The sequence below is a fragment of the Hippopotamus amphibius genome, chromosome 1 (assembly GCF_030028045.1).
Source record: "Hippopotamus amphibius kiboko isolate mHipAmp2 chromosome 1, mHipAmp2.hap2, whole genome shotgun sequence".
Taxonomy (NCBI): domain Eukaryota; kingdom Metazoa; phylum Chordata; class Mammalia; order Artiodactyla; family Hippopotamidae; genus Hippopotamus; species Hippopotamus amphibius.
The window spans coordinates 179,368,998-179,389,299 of NC_080186.1; the positions used below are offsets into that span (position 1 = coordinate 179,368,998).

The 20,302-nt window shown below is 34.9% G+C and overlaps 1 protein-coding gene across 2 annotated transcripts in view; it reads right to left on the reverse strand.

Moving 5' to 3' along the window:
• The window catches only part of HSD17B4 (hydroxysteroid 17-beta dehydrogenase 4), a 79,690-nt gene that overhangs the window by 17,826 nt on the left and 41,562 nt on the right, over positions 1-20,302 (reverse strand). For both annotated transcript variants that reach the window (XR_009053980.1, XM_057736859.1), the window contains exons 16-21: positions 17,819-17,922; positions 14,137-14,202; positions 5,370-5,439; positions 4,650-4,756; positions 3,458-3,544; positions 484-570 (exon numbers count right to left, since the gene is read on the reverse strand). Coding sequence is in view for 1 of the 2 variants with exons in the window: in XM_057736859.1 (XP_057592842.1) it covers positions 484-570; positions 3,458-3,544; positions 4,650-4,756; positions 5,370-5,439; positions 14,137-14,202; positions 17,819-17,922 (521 nt within the window). In the remaining variant the exon portion in view is untranslated. The remainder of the gene's footprint in view (positions 1-483; positions 571-3,457; positions 3,545-4,649; positions 4,757-5,369; positions 5,440-14,136; positions 14,203-17,818; positions 17,923-20,302) is intronic.

Sequence of the window (20,302 nt, forward strand, 5' to 3'; positions counted from 1 at the left end):
ACCTCAACATTACAAAGTTAATATTTTGGAGACAGAATATTTTATTAAAAGTCTTAGCATGTTAACAGAGAATAACACAAATGTTTTAATAAATAATATATGCTACTGTTTTTATATCTGCATTCAAAGATTTATACAAATCTTTAAATCAAGAGAAAGGTACAGAATATTTAATTTTTTAATCTATTTTTCTCCAAAATACTGTTTGAGTGCTCATTAAACAACTGATTAGGTACTCTAAAACTAGAAAATTAATTACATTCTCTTGAAAGATACCCTAGTATCGCCACAAAAAAAGTTTTTAAAAAATTCATAAGTTGTCAAAATATTTTTTTCTCCAAGCAGCTTTGAGTTAATGTTCTCCAGTTCAAGAATTAAGACTCTTTCATAGCTCTTAATTTTCTGAAGTAGACATTCTTAAAGTGATCTTAACTGAAATTCATAAATTAGGGTGTGACTTGGATATCAGTGGTTATAACCTACCTCAGATGGTGTCTTGGCTAAAATATCAAATGTTGGCACAAGATCCACATATGCATTTGAAATGACGATGTCTCCAGTTCCTTGGATCTTATAAAGGGCAAAAGAGGGGAAAAAAAAACAACCAGTTCACTCTGATGATTCCAATGAACATACAATTTCATTGTGAAACAGTATAAAGTCTTTTAAATTTACATTTTTCTTCATATGAAAAGGAAAAGAATCCAAATTAAATAAATTGTTCATAAATTAAATGTCAACAGGAATAAACATGAAGGCTTACTGACTTAATATAATTGCTATTAACCCTAAATTGGAGGCTTTTAAAAAAGTGCTTATGACCTGGTCCCATCTCCAAAGATTCCAACTTAAACGGTCTGAGGTGGAGCCTGAGCACTGGTATTTGGGGGAGTTTTTTTTCCAATATAAGTATGTCTAACAGGGAGCCAGGGTGAGAATTGCTTAATTCTTGTAAATAGTAAAAGGCATGGCACAACATCCATATGAGGTAGTGGTATTCAAAGTGTATCTGTTCTGTTAATATAGAATAAAATTGGGCAGGAACAGCCCACAGTCTTTTTAAAGAAATAATTCTAGTTCCTATATCAAACAGGAACTGTACACAGTATAAAATAAATACTTAAATACCCTTTTTTTCAGAATAATCATTAAAGGAACTAAAATTCTAATTCCTAACACTTCATCTAAAATTATTCCAATGGTATTCTTTCATAAAATTATGGTATTGCGGGACTTCCTAGATGGTGCAGTGGTTAAGAATCCGCCTGCCAATGCAGGGGACACAGTTTCTATCCCTGCTCCAGGAAGATCCCATATACGTCAGAGCAACCAAGCCCGTGTGCCACAACTATTGAGCCTGCGCTCTAGAGCCCGTGAGCCACAACTACTGAGCCCATGTGCCGCAACTATGGAAGCCCACACACCTAGAGCTCGTGCTCCACAACAAGAGAAGCCACCGCAATGAGAAGCCTGTGTGCTGCAATGAAGACTAGCTCCTGCTCTCTGCAACTAGAGAAAGCCCACACACAGCTACGACAACCCAACACAGCCAATAAATAAACAAACAAATAAATAAATCTATTTTTAAAAATTTATGGTATTGCTACAACTGTATAGGATTATGTCTAAAACTAAAGGTAGCATTTATTAAAACTAACTTTAAACAATAAGGGAGATCATTCTCCCTTGACTACTTCCCATTATACTTTAGAAAAAAAGATCTTTCAAACAAATTTGTTCATTTTATTTCAAATTATATACAGCTGAAAGCATGGAAAGAAACAATTCATGAACAAAATACACTTCAGTAAATTACTTTCTTGTAACCAAGGGAAGAAAAGAACGATTCCCACAAATAGCTAATTGAAAAAGAATACCTCTAACCACTGGGGGAAAAAATAGCATATACACTGAAAAGATATGAAGACTTGCTTAGAATTTATCAAAATGGAAAGAATATATTGTATTTAGATATTAAACTATTTCTCAACCCTTTAAGTTTTTATCTATACAAATTATTTTTGTACTGTTCATTATTAGAAAACAGAACCTGTAATGTTGTCATGGTCCTTAACACTTTTAGAGTTCATAATTTTATTCAAAAAATAAACTTAGGTGAAATAATTAGAAAACAAGAGGGTTCTGGAATATGTGACACAAACATTAATTGGAAGAGAATTTCAGAGAAAGCCAGAATGTGCGTTTGTATGGCTGGGGGAAAGGGGAGTAGTAAGGGACTGCCCCTGAGGACAAGGCAGATCTTCAACTGAAGCCGAAAAGACAAAAGAAATTTGAAAAGTGAAATAAACAGTGTACATAAATGAAGCAGGAAAATGATACTGCAAGCAGCAGGAAGTAATAAGGAGTAAGGCAGTCATACAAAGAAGAATTCTGCAAAGTTATTTATTTATGAAAGAAATTATGAAACAGTTAGGGCCTAGGAACTAAGCTTTGATCTGGGTGTCTATCCCAGCTCCACAATGAGCAACTTATTTAGGAGACCTGAACCTAGATTTTCCTAAATTAAATGTAGAGTTGCTATGCATAGTAGAGATAATGGGATAGCCTATTTATAGGTACTCAATAACTGTAAGCTGTTATTATTGTTGTTGTATTTAAACTGCTCAACGCATTTGTACTACACATCTCTGTAGTACAAATGATCAGGCCAAAAGCATCAGCCTGGTCAATTGTGTTAACAAAAATTATCTGTATAAAACTCATAAAAGGATGACTGCATGTCCTTTTAGTATTTTACTGGAGCACTGCTAACAGCCTTACCCCCAAATTTCTTAACTCTATAGGGAGATTTACTTTAATTTGTTGTGTTACTTACTATTAATTAAGCCCAGACTCTGTGACATAAGATGTTAATTTGTCGGATTTTGTGTGACCAAGATGCACCTGATTTCTGTCCAATAGAAAATATAACCATAACAGATATGGTTTTATTGTTCTACAGGACAATTAACTAGTTTTGTCTCTAACTCAGCAAAACTATTTAAGAATGCCTTCCCTGTTGGACTACATAAACCCAGTTGTTCTAGTTCTCCTTTGAACCAGTTTTATCATCTTGCAAGCTCCCTCACTGAGGAATTAAATAAATTTTTGTCACATTTTCATTTTATATCTGTCTGAGAGTCATGTCTTTAATTTTCTGAAGATTATATTCTGACAGCAACTTGAATGACAGGTTGAGCCAAAAAGATACGGTTGGTTGGGTTTTCAGAAATGCTATGTAGACAGGCACCAATTTAGATGAGAATAAAACAGAAAATAAAAAACAGGTTACAGAGACATCTTATTTTCAATTAAAAGTTACCACTGATTTTTAAAAAAAACTTTCTAAGCTTTATCTTATATCCATAGTATTAACCAAAAGAATGCTAGGATGGAACATAACTATAGGCTACAATGAAGAGGATAATGAAACAATGTTTCATTACATTATTCATACCTTGGTTTGGAAATGGATTCTATTTCCTTCCTTCCACATCTCAGTTTGTAGAGTCTGTCCTGGATACACTGGTTTTGCAAAACGAACCTTTAAAAACAATGTGTTTTAGGGTTAAAAATGGTTTGATATGAAACTTTTCCACTTGGGGGGAGTGAATTTGGGAGGGAGGTTGGAGCATAAAAGGAAGAAAACAGAGATTTGACAAACTTAAATTCATAAGAATAGTAATATAAAATTAGTAGAGAAAGGATATATCTAGTATAAGTTAATTCTGTCTTTCAAAGTACAGAATCAATAGTTTAATCCTGACAAATCAAGACACAGAAGAATAATCACATTAAGTAGAATTATATAGATAACCACCAGAACAACTTAAAAGAAACAGTTAAAAGTGGTACTAATTAAGCCTGGGGAATAAGATCTGGGGTTGGTGTATAGCACAGAATAATTCCACTTTTTATCTCATAATTTTCTATACTATTTTATTTGCTCTGTGTACATATTATTGGGTAATTTTAAAAAATAATTATAATAATAACTACAAAATAGTTATAATAATGAGAATAATCACTGTTATCAAAGGCAAGATATCAGAAAATAAATTTCCGTTGCACCATGGAACACAAACTGACAAAAGCTTTTGAAGCTATTTGATACTGCCTTAAAATTTTTTTTAAGTTTATGTCTTTTAATTTATGCAAAGATATTGCATACAGAGAGAGTCTGCTTTGTAATTTATAATGGATGAAAACTTGAAGCCAACTTTATAAACTAAAATCAATATGCAGCCATATTGATATGGGTGTATCTTTATTAGAGTTCAAATGCAGCCACTTAACATTTTTAATTAAATTAAGGCAAATTATAAAACTGCAAAAAAATAAATAATTTTTTAACGGTAAATCTTGAGTTTTTGTTAAGGCATACATGCTGATATACATATGCTCCTAATTAATTTATAAAACAATCAAATTAATCTGTTAAAAGTATAACTGTATATAGTATCTTTCATAATGCATGTGTAACAGAGTATTTATAGCTACAAAAAACAAAACCTGCTGATTGCCAAGTCAATGAAGTAATAAAAATAACTTCAGTATAGTACCTATTTTAAATGAAGTCACTAAAGCTCCTTCTCCTCTCTAAAACTAAAAAGGAACAAATATTTAAATTATTAGTAATTTACATATACCTTAATTGCCTTGAATCTTGACACGTCGTTATCTGCAAACTGCTGTAAAACATGCCTGGCAGAATATCCAAATGTGCATAATCCATGTAATATGGGCTTGTCGAAACCTAAAAATAAGAGAGAGAATTTAGCTAGATAAAAGCACATTTCATGTTTAAAAACCAAGAACAGTTAATTCAGGACTTCGAAAATACATTTTAAACTGCATTAGCCTGACTATTCTAAGAAACATGGAAAATATTTTATAAATATTACTTTCTGGGAAAAAAAATTATGAAATGAAAGAAAGTAAAAACAAGAAAGGAATGTCAGAGATCTGGGGACACAAAGAATTATTTTGTTTAGCTTTGGTTGTAACCATGAAATCACCCATGGTGACTTCAATATCCATGTATGTAGATGATCCTTCTTCAACCACCTTTCAGTTCTTTGCTCTCCCCTCCAATGACCTTGCCCTTCATGATAACTGAGATACCCATCCCCATGGTCTTATCATAGACCTTGCACTAGCAGGAGCTACCTTCCACCATAATCTGAATTTCAAGTACACCATTTTCTGAACACTACTTCCTACCTTTCCATATTCTTTGCATAAACACATTAGAAGAGGGCTATTTTTTAAATGTTACTCAAACTACCAGTCATAAGTAGCAATGTCTTTAAGTATTATTTAGATAACTGAGCTATTATTTTCATTGGCACATGTTATTAGCAACTCACCTGCTAAGTTAGCAAAATTAGGATCAATGTGTAAGGGGTTCCAGTCTCCACTGAGGCGGTACAAAGCAGCCTGTGGAGAAAATTATAAAGGTAACTAGCACTCAATGCTTTCTCAGAAATACATTAAAATAAAAACAGGAAACATGGCTGGTTATTGCATAAGAAATGCATCATAACGTACCTAATCTTAGCTTTGACTAAAAAATAACTATCTCTAACAAAAAAAGATCAAGTGTAAATCAAATGCTTTTTGTAACACCTGCCACTGAAATCAACTGGAAAGGGGTGAAAACTGTCAAATAATAGGAAGGGGAACCAAGAACTAATCTGGGAATAAGGCTGGTTACCACTGCCTAAGGAGAAATTCACAAGAAGGAATCCATCAATCTATTCTCATGAAAACACAAAGAAGATAAGGTGTGAATGCTTATAGCCTCTTCTGACCAAGCAAAATTTATGCCAACTTTCTTAGTGGGGTAGTTTAAATTGAAGCCTGTAACCCAATACTAGACATATAAACATCACACACTTCTCACAAACTTTCATTCTACCGGGTACACTAAATCCTGAGATCAGCTCCTCCTGCAAAAAAAAAAAAAAAAAAAAAAAAACTAATAGCTTGCCATTAAGATTATATTTCTGCTTAGTCCAGATCCTCACATCACTTCTGTACTTAGATATGGCAAGATTAGTGGGAAGATATAGATAACAATAGGGAAAAAGTCACCATACTTCCCATCATTTAAATTGTGCATTGGTCAAACGAGAGAGTACTTTTTAGTAATGAAGGGAAGAAATTCACAAAAGACCTAACAGCAAGTATTTAATGTATCTGTGTATTAACTTTGGGTTGGCTCAGGACCTCTCTTATCAATTGCTATGTTAAGCTTTCCAAGACTATTAAAATGTTGTGTAAAGACTAGCCATGTCAGCATACCTGACTTAGTGTATTTTTTTATTTTTAATTATTGATTATTCTTTTATTTTTTTATTATTTTTTGGGGGGATACACCAAGTTCAATCATCTGTTTTTATACACATATCCCCGTATTCCCTCCCTTCCTTGACTCCCCCCACCTCGAGTCCCCCCCACCCTCCCCGCCCCAGTCCTCTAAGGCATCTTCCATCCTCGAGTTGGACTCCCTTTGTCATACAACGACTTCCCACTGGCTATCTATTTTACAGTTGGTAGTATATACATGTCTGTGCTACTCTCTCGCTTCGTCTCAGTTTCCCCTTCACCCCCCACCCCCTCCCATACCTCGAGTTCTCCAGTCCATTCTCTGTATCTGCGTCCTTGTTCTTGTCACTGAGTTCATCAGTACCATTTTTAGATTCCGTATATGTGAGTTAGCATACAATATTTGTCTTCTCTTTCTGACTTACTTCACTCTGTATGACAGGTTGTAGTTCTATCCACCTCATCACATATAGCTCCACCATCTCATCCCTTTTTATAGCTGAGTAATATTCCATTGTGTATATATGCCACATCTTCTTTATCCATTCATTTGTTGATGGGCATTTAGGTTGCTTCCATGTCCTGGCTATTGTAAATAGTGCTGCAATAAACATGATGGTACAAGTTTCTTTTGGGATTATGGTTTTCTTTGGGTATATGCCCAGGAGTGGGATTACTGGGTCATATGGAACTTCTATTTGTAGTTTTTTAAGGAACCTCCAAATTGTTTTCCATAGTGGCTGTACCAACTTACAGTCCCACCAACAGTGCAGGAGAGTTCCCTTTTCTCCACACCCTCTCCAACATTTGTGGTTTCCAGATTTTGTGATGATGGCCATTCTGAACGGTGTGAGGTGATACCTCATTGTGGCTTTGACTTGCATTTCTCTGATGATGAGTGATGTTGAGCATCTTTTCATGTGTGTGTTGGCCATCTGGATGTCTTCTTTGGAGAAATGTCTATTTAGGTCTTCTGCCCATTTGTGGATTGGGTTATTTGCTTTTTTGGTATTAAGCTTCATGAGCTGCTTGTATATTGATTATTCTTTTTTAACAAATTTTATTTACAGAAAATAACATTTCCTATAATTCATAGGAAAATGTCATTTACTTTTTAATATGTTTTGTACAATTTTAATAAGCTTTCTCTTTCCCATCACTCCATATGATAGTTTTCTAAATTATTCACTGTTTCAGTGACTCAGTACTTTTTCTCTTTATATAGCTTCTAAAAATAATTAAATCAAATCAACAACTATCAAATAGATGTGACTTAAAAGATTCTGTATAAGATGGTAGACAATTAAATGATAAATTTTAGAAAGAAGTTTAAAAAAATAAAACACTAGGCAAATATAAATCATCATGTAGCATATAAATGGAAAAAAATGACAAATGGAAAAAAATGACAAATTTCAAGGCCCAAAGGGGAAAGTGTCAAACATAACAGAACATGGGCTTTGGCACCAGACAGACCTAGGTTCAAATCCAGCTCTGCCATTAGTGGCAATTTTTTTTTATCACCCTGAGCCTCAATCTTCTCATTTAAAAAAACTGAGAGGCTAATAAAACTCTTACAGAGCATTATCCTTGATAAATATTAATACCTCAATAAATGTGAACTATTATGATTATTTTAAAAGATTTCAGGAACAGTATAAGATAATCAAGTTGTTAAGATTAGTACCAGTATTCTTACCCCACAGATATCATTCCTATAAATGAAAAGAAACAACTCTTCTAAAGAAATCATATTAAAGGAATATGAAAATTTTCATATTATTTCAATGACAGCACTGCTTCCAACATACGGCAGAGTTAGCAAAGACAAAAAAGATCTATCGTGAGAAATGACTAAAGTCAACTGATTGGATGTTTGACTAAATTCAATCATAATGCAAAATAACCATTCTCCAAACAATAAAGAACACTATCAAGGTTTATTTTCTGAATATCTTGAAGGACTTTCATATTTCAGAAGAAAAGCAAAAAGCTTCTTGTTTTGTTTTGTTTCATTTCTGCCTAGATGTAAAAATCACTAAAATTCACACATACAAACTAAGAAAAATAGCTATATATTGTCTTATTTGAGTATTAAATGTAAGTGGGAGGATCTTCCATATATGAGTAAATTAGTTCTTAATTTTATTTATTTAAAGTGTACCATTAGGGGGCTTCCTAGGTGGCGCAGTGGTTGAGAATCCACCTGCCAATGCAGGGGACATGGGTTCTATCCCTGCTCCAGGAAGATCCCACATGCCGCGGAGCAACTAAGCCCATGCACCACAACTATTGAGCCTGCACTTTAGAGCCCGTGAGCCACAACTATTGAGCCCATGTGCTGCAACTGCTGAAGCCCACATGCCTAGAGCCCATGCTCCACAACAAGAGAAGCCACGGCAACTAGCAGCCCACGCACCACAACAAAGAGTAGCCCCCACTCACTGCAACTAAAAAGAAAGCCTACACACAGCAAAAAAGACCCAACACAGCCAATAAAATTAATTAAAATAAATAAATAAATTAATTAATTAATTAATTAATTAAATTAAATGTACCATTAGGGACTTCCCTGGTGGTTCCCAGCAGTTAAGAATCTGCCTTCCACTGCAGGGGATGCAGGTTCAATCCCTGGTCGGGGAACTAAGATCCCACATGCTAAGGGGCAACTAAGCTCTCGCTCCACAACTACTGAGCCTGTGTGCTCTAGAACCCATACACCACAACTAGAGAGTCCCCATGCTGCAACTACTGAGCCCACGGCTCTGGAACCAGTGTGCCACAACTACAGAGTCCCCACACTCTCGCAATGAAAGATCCCACATGCCACAATGAAGATCCTTCATGCTTCAACTAACACCCAGCAAGCCAAATGAATAAATAAATAATTTTTAAGTGTACTATTAAGTTAAACTAAATGCTAAATTAAAAGGCTCAGGAATTAGTTCTTCCCAAATCCTCACATCCTCTAAAAAAGCAAAGAGATCGATAAGAAGAACAAGTAAAACTACACAGATCCCAGGCCGACATGTAACTAGAAGAGAAAAGCCACAAACTTCAAATTCCTATAAGTAGAAAACGAAACATCCATATCCAGCAGGGCTGTCTTCTGAACACCTTCTCAAAGCTACTACAGAGAGTGGTGAGGGTGGGGAAGGGGAATACAGAAGAAGTGCATGGAAGAGAGAAAAGGGAAAAAAGAAAAATCACTTCTAGACAGAGACAGTCTATCTTGAGGACAAAAATACTGAGAAGAATCCTGGAAGATTAAAATACTGACTACTGAGAAAAGAATGAAAAGTGCACGGGCCTCCAAATGGCAGTGCCAGGAAGGCAACACTTCTGAGGGAAAAGAGGATAAAACAAAGATGTCCCCTTCGAAGAATGAATGGTGAAGAAAAGGAAGCAAGAGGGGAAATTCATGATCCTGCAGGATAAAAAGAACTAAAAACAAAATTTAATAGAGCAGTTCTCCACAATGCCCCACTCCAAAAAGTCATCCATTAAAGAAAATGCACTTTGCTGACAGAAGACGACAACCTTGAATTTCTTTAAGAAAGAAACTTGTAAACTGTCCCAAACTACTAACTTTACCTACAAAATACATATAGGTAAGTAATATTCATCTGTACAAGGCTACAATAAGACTAAAAAAGGAAATAAGAACCCAAACATTATAATAAATAAAATTTCCCCAAACAAAACAACTACCAAACAGAACAAAACTATAATACAGCACTCAAGCATTTGGGGATAGGAAATAAACACCTTGAATCTGAAATTCAAAAACCAAGAATATAAATGGACAATAAACATGAAGAAATGAAGTAAGAGATGATTAAACTCAGGAAAGAAATAAAAGAAACAATCAAAATCATACCAGAAATTGAAGACTAAATTATAATGTTCCTAAAGGAGAACGTATTCAAATAAAATTTTAATAAGGGGGAGAGAAGAAAAAGAAGAAAAGAACCAAGAGAACAGAAGTGAAATTAATAAAGAACTAAAAAAGGACAGAGAGAAAATGGTCGAAAGACAGAAAAAGATCCAATGTACATATAATGAGAGTACCTGAAGAAACAAAAATAAAACAATGAATGAGAACTAATATTTAAAATTATAATCCTAGGAAAATTTTTGGAAATAAAAGAAGATCTGAACACACATATTAAAAAAGCCCACCAGCTACATGGGAAAACTGACCTGGAATAAGCAACACTGAGATTTATCCTAGTAAAATTATTAGATTTTTAAAGATAAAGAAAAAAACTTCTAAAGCCCTTGAGGATAAAGATCAAGTAACTTAGAGGAAGATAATAAGGCTGGCATCAGACTTCTAAACAGCAACATAGAAAGCCAGACAACAATGGGACACCATTTTAAGAAACTCAAGATTTCACATCCAGCCAAACTATCTTTCAAGTGTCCAGGGTACAGAAAAATAGTTTTAAATTCATAGGAACCAAAGGAATACTATACATGAGTCCTTCTTGGGGAACCTACCACAGGAGGAGCTTTATCCACCCAGGAGATATGGGAGAACCTTTGGCAAAAGGATTGATATATATTCATTTGCAAATCTAAGACTAAAACAAAGATGGGGAAGACTGGAAGAATAATATATAAATGTTAAATGTTCTGAAAAAGTAAAATTAATGCATTCCCCAAAATGGGAACTATAAGGGAAAGAGAAACAAGAAAATAAAATAGGCTCTTTAATTGTTACACTGCAAACAAGTAGGAAACAAAGCACAGCAATAAAAACTGAAAAGCCAAATAGTAATAAATGAGAAAGTTGGGCACTACGGTCATATAAAAAGCTACAGGACTTCCACTTCTGGTCTAATTGGAGTAAATGGAATGAACTTACTCTTCCACTGTAAACAACTAGGAAAAAAAAATTTCTTTTAAGTGGGAGAGGGAGATACTGTTCTTAGACATTGGACAGCAGGCAGAGCAGGATTATGATTCTTGATAGAAAAAGAAACAAACGAGATGGATTCTACAAGGGCCACAGTGCTCTGCCCAACAGCACCTTCCAGACTGCAGTGTAAAAAGGGAAACCCAAACATAGCAAAACAGTCTCAAAGAGTTAAAGAGGTAAAGATCAGAGTTCTGGGAGAACGAGCAGCTCGAATGTAGATGTACTGAAAAGGAGGAAGCTACACTGAAAACAGCTCCAGAAATTAAAATAGAAGTCCCCTTGAGGGCCACAGAAAAACGCCTTGGGAGATGAGACGCCACAGGAAGAAGAACCCATGTGGAGATTAGAGCCATGCCAGCCAACAGCCGGCACTAAGACCCTGGACTTGTGAGAGAGCCATCTTGGACTTTCCTGCCTGGCCCAGCCACCACCTGAGAACGGTTACATGAGTGACAGCCAACACCATCTGCAGCACAGGGACCACCCAGGCAACCCAGAGTCATGCAAAATAATAAATCATTGTTTCAAAACAAAATTTAAAAAGTAGTACTTATAATACACATGGTAATATAATAAAGAATTATATTTTAGTGGATAGTATAACCAATATTCCAAAGATTAACTTTGATTAACAATAATGATAGCTAAAATCCTAACTGTTAGAAAGTGTTATTCTAACAATTATCCAGGGAAACAAAAAATATTTGTTTTCATTCTCCTCAAACACAAAGTCTGACATCTGTTATTTATTCTTTGGTCTTTCTAGATTATTGGGGATAAATTTTCTCTTTATTAACTATGAAAAACCATGAAGTATACTTGTAATATCATACCAGTTTGAAGATGAAGAAATTCTCCTAAAGACATGAAAAACAAAATATTCCAGAAGTGATGTTGGTAGAGCTATGGTTGCCAGTTTCCTTACTGATTGAAAAGTCACTTATGTAATTTAAATACCTGGCACAAAGTTTATGCTATAACCGCATAATCTGTTCCATTCCACTTCTCCTTAAAGGTCTGTTTATCCACAATTATCTCCCACCACTCTCTAACGTGAATGCTCTAATTCTTATTCCTGTACACACACCACGCTCTTTCTGCTATCATTACTAAGTTCTTATCCCCTTCCATGCCATACTGCAAGCCTCACATCTCTGGTAAGAGAGAATATCTATACATCATTTTAGTTCAGAAGTCCCATCTTTCCTACCAAACTCTTTTGTACATCATTTTCTAATGAGCAGCCCTTCTCTGAACATCCACAGCACTTACTCTACAATTCAAAGCCTTGTATTTAACCATTTGTTGCTTAGAATAGGTGCGCTAGTTATTAAGACATCGACACCTTATATCTAAGTGTCCTTTCAGTTCCTTGTCAATAGATCACACTTCTTCTACTTGATTTGTATCTCCTATAGTACAGATCCAATTTAAAACAGCCCACAAATCCCCTGAAATTTATGCAAAGTTTTATGCAAAATGTTTTTAAAGAAACAATATGCAGTTTTTATCACATTCTCAAATGACCATATGATACAAATGGTCAGGAACCTCTGCCAAATGATGGGTGCCCATTATTTATACAAAAAATGTTTTTTAACTTATAAACTGTCCTTTGTCACACAGCAAAATACTCAAGTCTGCTAAAAGCTAACAAAAAGTTGTATTCATGTGAAAAAAGAAAAAAAGAAAATCTTTCTGCGTACTGTATAAAGAAATTCAAGCCACAGAAACTATTCAGCTTTTCTTATCTACAACAGATACATTTTGTTATTTCAGTAACCCAAGAATAATAATGGAGCATTGCTGGGTTTTCTGAACCATGAAACCATGAAGTCTTTTCTGTTCTTCAGTGTGCTAATAAAATTAATTTCACTATCAAGCTTTAATTAAACATAATTATCAGTGTTTTCTTAAGAAATTGATAAGAAATAGGGATGGGAAGAACATTTAAAAGCAAAAACTAATCTGAGGTAAAAAGTATTGTCCTATAGCCCAATCATATAGTGTAGAAAAAAATACAATTAATATGTTCCAAACTTAATTCTTTCTGGCTCATGAAATTATATTTCTATTTGTCAGCAAACACAAATCCTGCAGAAGTTCTCATATCAAAGTATATCAAAATTAGTTTCAAAAAATAAGTGAATTTTACAAATAATTTGCTGTCATTACCTGCTTATTCACAGCATAACTTCAGAGCTTTACGTGTTCTGTTTTATATCTGCATGGTTAGTATTCTGGCCATCTTAGAGAAGAATCTTCAGGTCTCTCAAAAACAAAGTTGCTTCTCTTGTCTTTATGGTCACCTTTTGTTTCTTAAATAAATCTTTGCATGCTTACATAATTTGTTAACTGACAGGAAATTATATCTCCTCCATCAGAAAACACATTATTTATGCCAAACTAAAGAGATTAAAGCACCTACTCCTTCTAAAGATGCTTTATTGTACCTGTCTACTAAAGTTAGCATAAAATAATCTGTCTGCAGGCAATGTAGCTCAGTTTTCTTTTTCAATAGAAGAAAGGATAACTGAAATTTGCCTTTTATTTTATAATGCTCTCTGAGGCCTTAATGAAATTCTTCACTACTAAGTTAGGCAGTCTTAAGGCAAGCAATCCATTGCCAACAAAGCGTGATGCTTTTTCAATTGACTAATGAAAAGCTATTTTACATTTTCTTGCGATACCTAGTGGAGAAAAAAACTGCTAAGTAAAAATTCAGAAAGAACAAATTTCAACTATAGAAATATGCTGTTATTTTTATTATATAGAAGAACACAGCCACTACTTTTGGAGTCACAAAACTACAAGGTATCAGAATTTACATTAAAGTGTCAGGAATCAAGTGGCTCTATCACTTTTCAAAACTACATTCTCACCTGATTAAGTGAGGTGGTATCTGTAAGTACAGCATCAGGAGGTCTATTAGGTATGGCTACAGCTGCCTGAAATCAAAAAACATTAGAAGTTAAAAAATAAAAAAATAATTGTTATTTTCTTTACCCAAACTGGTATTTGATAAACAACCATGTTTCAATATACAGCTGCCCTTCAGTTTCCAAGGGTGATGGGTTCCAGGACACTTCCATGGATACGAAAATCTGCACATGCTCAAATCCTTTATATAAAACAGGGTAGTATTTGCATATAATCTATGCACATCCTCCCATATACTTTAAATCATTTCAAGATTACTTATAATACCTAATACAATGTAAATGCTATGTAAATAATTTTGGAAATCAATGGAATTTTTTTCTGAATATTTTTGACCCACAGTTGGTTCAACCCGCAGATGCCAAACCTGCGGATGCAGAACCCATGGATATGCAGGGCTGAATGTAATAAAATCTGCAAGCTAGGCAAAAGTTTTTTTTAATATTTTATTTTCAGCACATAATGACATTTAAAATTTCATAACTGCTAGCTTCACCTACATTATGATTTCCCTGAAATGACCTTGTTTAATGAAAGGAATTATATAACCAGATCCATTCTCCAGTCCACAAAGGAGAAAAAGGTAAAGATTCTTTTCCCAGTGCAAAAGATGACAATAACTGTAAGAATTAGACAAACAATTCACAACTAAACTGATTTAATCTTTAAATGTACTTTACTAAGGATGTGGATCTCTTTGCATTTATTTTTTTTTAATTTTTATTGGAGTACAGTTGATTTACAATGTTGTGTTAGTTTCAGGTGTACAGCAAAGTAAGTCAGTTATATATACACATATATCCACTCTTTTTTAGATTCCTATCCCATATAGGTCATTACAGAGTTATTGAGTAGAGTTCCCTGTGTTATACAGTAGGTCCTTATTAATTACCTATTTTATATATATAGTAGGGTATATATGTCAATCCCAATCTCCTGATTTATCCCTCCCCCCTCACTTTCCCCCTAGTAACCATGAGTTTGTTTTCTACAACTATGACTCTATTTTTGTTTTGTAAAGAAGTTCATTTGTATCATTTTTTTTTTTTAGATTCTGCATGTAAGTGATATCATATGATTTTTGTCTTTCTCTGTCTGACTTACTTCACTCATTATGGCAGTTTCTAGGTCCATCCATGTTGCTGCAAATGGCATTACTTCATCCTTCTTTATGGCTGAGTAATACTCCATTGTATAAATGTAGCACATCTTCTTTATCCATTCCTCTCTTGATGGACATTTAGGTTGCCTCCATGTCCTGGCTATTGTAAACAGTGCTGCTATGAACACTGGGGTGTATGTTATCTTTTAGAATTATGGTTTTCTCCAGATATATGCCCAGGAGTGGGATGGCTGGATCATATGGTAACTCTATTTTCAGTTTTTTAAGGAATCTCCATACTGTTCTCCATAGTGGCTGTACCAATTTACATTCCCACCAACAGTGTAGGAGGATTCCTTATCTCCATACCTCTCTAACATTTATTGTTTGTAGATACTTGATGATGGCCATTCTGACCGGTGTGAAGTGATACCTCATTGCAGTTTTGATTTGCATTTCTCTAATAATTAGTGATGTTGAGCAGCTTTTCATATGCTTTTTGGCCATCTGCATGTCTTCTTTGGAGAAATGTCTATTTAGATCTTCCTCTTTGCATTTATATCCTATTTGGAGCTTCTTGGATGTGTAGGTCAACGTTTTTCATCAATGCCATTGTTCCTTCAGTTATTTTTTCTGCTTCTTTCTCTCTCCTCTCTTTCTGGTACTCCCATTACATAAAAGCTGGTGTACTTAATGGTATTCCACATTTCTCTGAGCTTCTTCATTCTTTTTCTTCATCTTTTCCCTTCCTGTTCTTCACATAAAGATAGGCAGATCGATCAATCTTCAAGCTTTTTGATTTTAATTCTGCCACTTCAAATCTGCTCTTGAGGCCCTCTAGCAAATTTTTCAATTCAGTTATTACACCTTCAGTTCCAGAACTTATATTTGGTTCTTTTTATATATATATAATTTCTATTTATTGATTTCTCTCTCTCTCTCTCTTTTCTTTGAGCCACACCATGCAGCTTGCAAGATCTTAGTTTCCCAACCAGGGATCGAACCTGTGTGCCCTGCAGTTGAAGTGTGGAGTCCTAACCACTGGACCACCAGGGAATTCCCTGATTTTTCTCTATTTGATGAGTCATTGTCATCATTCTTTACTTCTTTACATACTTTACTTCTTTAAGCATGGTTTCCTTTAGTTCTCTGACTATATTTACAATAAATGCTATGAAGTCTTTGTCTATTAAGTCCTCTCAAAGGCAATTCTCTATTATCTGTTTTGTTTTGTTTTTTTCCCATCTATGGGTCATACTCTTTTATTCCTTTCAGGTCTTGTAATTTTTTATTGATAACTGGATACTTTAGATAATATACTGTAGCAGCTCTGGATACTGAGACGTTTTCCCTTTCCAGGGCTTCCTGCTACTGTTAACTTGTTTATTTGTTTAGTGACTTAGCTAGACTGTTGTACTTAAGTATATTTCCCTCCCAGTGTGCAGACTCTGATGTCGCTCTTTAGAGGGTACAGCCTTGGGCAAGCACAATCAGCTGGGGTGACAGTGCTTTTAGCAGGGCTCTCTGTGGCTCTCTCTCCCTGATTTCTCTGTTAAACTGTCTCCCCAGCTGTTCGGCTTCACTAATTGCCAGATGATTGCGCTATTATTTTCAACAATGTCCTGGGGCATAAATTGTTCCACAGTCAAATCCAATTAAAGTCAGGCCTCTTTGCAGGGGTAGTCTTTGAGGCCAGTCTTTGAGGTCTGTTACGATCCCATGACCACTCTTAGCTGTCTCCTTCCATGCTTCTCTCTGACAAACTTCTAGTTGGACTCTTCTAGCTTACTGCTTTCACGGAGCTACCAGCCTCCTTTTGATTATCACTAAAGTAACCTTGTTTTTGAAACCATCCTTACTTTGAGCTTCCAAATACTTGGTACCAAAATGATTCAGTTGCCGTGGGACGAGCTTCAGAGCTCTCTATTATTATAGCCTGCCTTACCCCCCAGGCAAAACCTCTGCACCAATGCAACAGAGATGAGGGCCACTTCTCTCCAAGGGACATCCTCACTTTATAAGAAGGGTGCTGGCAGAGGTAGGAGCTTCTTCTGGTCTTCTCAGCTTGCATCTAGCAGCAGGGAACCCCCACTGGGGCAAGAGTTATCAGGGCCCTAGTATTCTCAGCCTACCATGGTGGAACAAAGTCTCCACTCTACAAGTGGGGGCTGGGTGGAGGAAGAGAGGCCCATAACTCCTAGCCACTTTTCCCTGGAATTGAGCTTCTGCAACACACATTTATACAAGGATCACCTGTATGTGTTACGTTTTTCTAAAGAGTTTTGGGTTCCCATAATTATCTCAGCTACATTATACTTACCTCAGCCAGAGTTTTCTATACATATATTATATATTAAGATATGCAAATATAAACAGCACTTCAAATCCAAGGAACACGCTCTGATTCAAAGAAATGTGGATTACTGAGCCCCTACTCTACGAAATCACACATATGGTAAGTTCAAAATACAGATAAGGATCCTTAAAGACACATGTATTTCGCCTAAGGAGCCACAGCCTACCTTAGCTTTGTCTGATGTCCGTTTTCCACCAAAGCCTCCAGAGCCAACAACGAAGACGGAGAACTGATTATAACATATAAGTTCCTCCCCAGAATAAGAATAGACTGAAAGGTAAATGAAAGAAAAAAAAGAAAAGAAGTTATTATCAAAAGACATAACTAGTTAACCAACATATGATCAACAATCCCTTGAAAAGTTTCAGAAACAAAATCCAATTACTAAAAGGTTGTGCAATTTAAAGACACCCAAGTTTGGGTTACAGAGCACTCATTTTAATCATTCACTACCAGTCTCTGGAAGGCAAAGAGAAGAGGATCTTGACAAATCCTTTCTTCACTATGAAACAGCACTTCCTCTCACCTCTTTTTAAACTTCCCCAACTGCCTTTTACATTTCAATTCTCTCCTTCTCAAACATTTCAAACAATTCCACTATAAAATGCAGACTAACACACATGAAAAGATGTTCATCATCACAAATTATTAGAGAAATGCAAATCAAAACTACAAGGTAGCACCTCACACTGGTCAGAATGGCCATCATTAAAAAGTCTATAAATAACAAATGCCGGAGAGCGTGTGGAGAAAATGGAACCCTCCTACACTGTTGGTGGGAATGTAAATTGATGCAGCCACTATGGAAAACAGTATCAAGGTTTCTCAAAAAACTAAAAATAGAACTACCATATGATCCAGCAATCCAATCCTGGGCATAAATCCAGACAAAATTATAATTCAAAAAGATGCATGCACCCCTATGTTCATAGTAGCACTATTTACAATAGCTAAGACATGGATACAACCTAAATGTCCATCAACAGAAGAATGGATAAAGAAGATGTGGTATATGTGTGTATATACACACACACACACAATGGAATACTACTCAGCCTAAAAAAAGACTGAAATAATGACATTTGCAGCAACACATATGCACCTAGAGATAATCATACCAAGCAAAGTAAGTCAAAAAGAGACAGACAAATACCGTATGATATCACTTATACATGGAATCTAAAATATGACACGAACATATCTAAGAAACAGAAACAGACTCAGAGATATAGAGAACAGACATGTGGTTGCCTAGGGAGAGGGGAGGTGATGGAGCGATGGATTGGGAGTTTGGGATTAGCAGATGCAAACTGTTATATATAGGATGGATAAACAACAAGGTCCCACTGTATAGCACAGGGAACTATATTCAGTATCCTGGGATAAGCCATAAGGGAAAAGAATATGAAAAAGAATTTATATGTGTATAACTAAATCACTTTGCTGCAGAGCAGAAATTAACACAATGTTGTAAATCCACTAAAATTCAATAATTCAATAAAATTAAAAAATAAAAGTACAATGCAGATGACCACACTCCCAACTTTTCAAACATTCTCCTGAAACCCTCAACAGAGCCTGGAATGTAAGAGAGGAAATAAGTGAGAATGAAGGTATAAGCTTCAGGAGGGCAGGATCATGGCTTTTTCGCTCACCATCATATTCCCAGCAATTAGAATAGTAACTGGGACAGAAAAGGCACCTAATAAATATGTATTAAATTAATTAATGAATCAATGAACAAACGACAAGAGTGAGCAAGTTAGTGAATAAGTAAGCAAGTTTTGCAGTAACCTTAGCTTTAACATTTACTATTCTTTCTGGATCTACTCCATTTATCTAGCTATAACTTGGTAACGGGTGATAATGTATTAGAAGTTACAGATAAAATATAGTAGAAATTAGATATCCAATTTTCTGTGTAATAAAGATAAGTCTTATTTTAAATACAAATCAGCATGACTTTCTCATTTTTTGTTACAATTATATTTTTCCTCGTTATACAATTCAAAATCATATTCCTAGCTTTATAGAGCTAGAGATTTAGGTGATAAACTGTCACTAGGGAAGTAGTCAGTAGGGAGAGAGACAGCTGTCTTTCCTTCATTAATTGCTTACTTATTCACTAACTTGCTCACTCATGTCGTGAGTTAACTGTGAGTTAACAAAAACAAGGTAACAGAAAAATATTTAAGAGCATTAAAAATGTTCTCGATATTATTAAGTAAAAACAAGGCAAGTTCCAAAACAACATATTCAATATAACCTCCTATGTATTTAGAACAAAAATGATAAAGCCTATATTTCAAATACCAGACAAAATTAAACTTTCTACTGCTATTTCCAAAATTTTTAATAATATTTATCTATTTCTTTTGTTCTTAAACTTTAAAACAAATAAATTCTAAGAAATGTGTCTTTCTCTTATGTTTAATTACTAGTATATCAGCATTTATTAAACTACTATAATCTTTTTTTCCAATGCAGATAAAATGTGGCTATGGTGTCTAAACCAAATTATAAGTTCAATAGGTTTGAATGTGCAAGGTTAAGAACCTAACTACCACTTATAAGAATAATTCAGGGGTCAAATATGTTCCAAGTTCCAAAGAGCTAACACAGAAAAGAATATCTTCAACATAGCCTAACT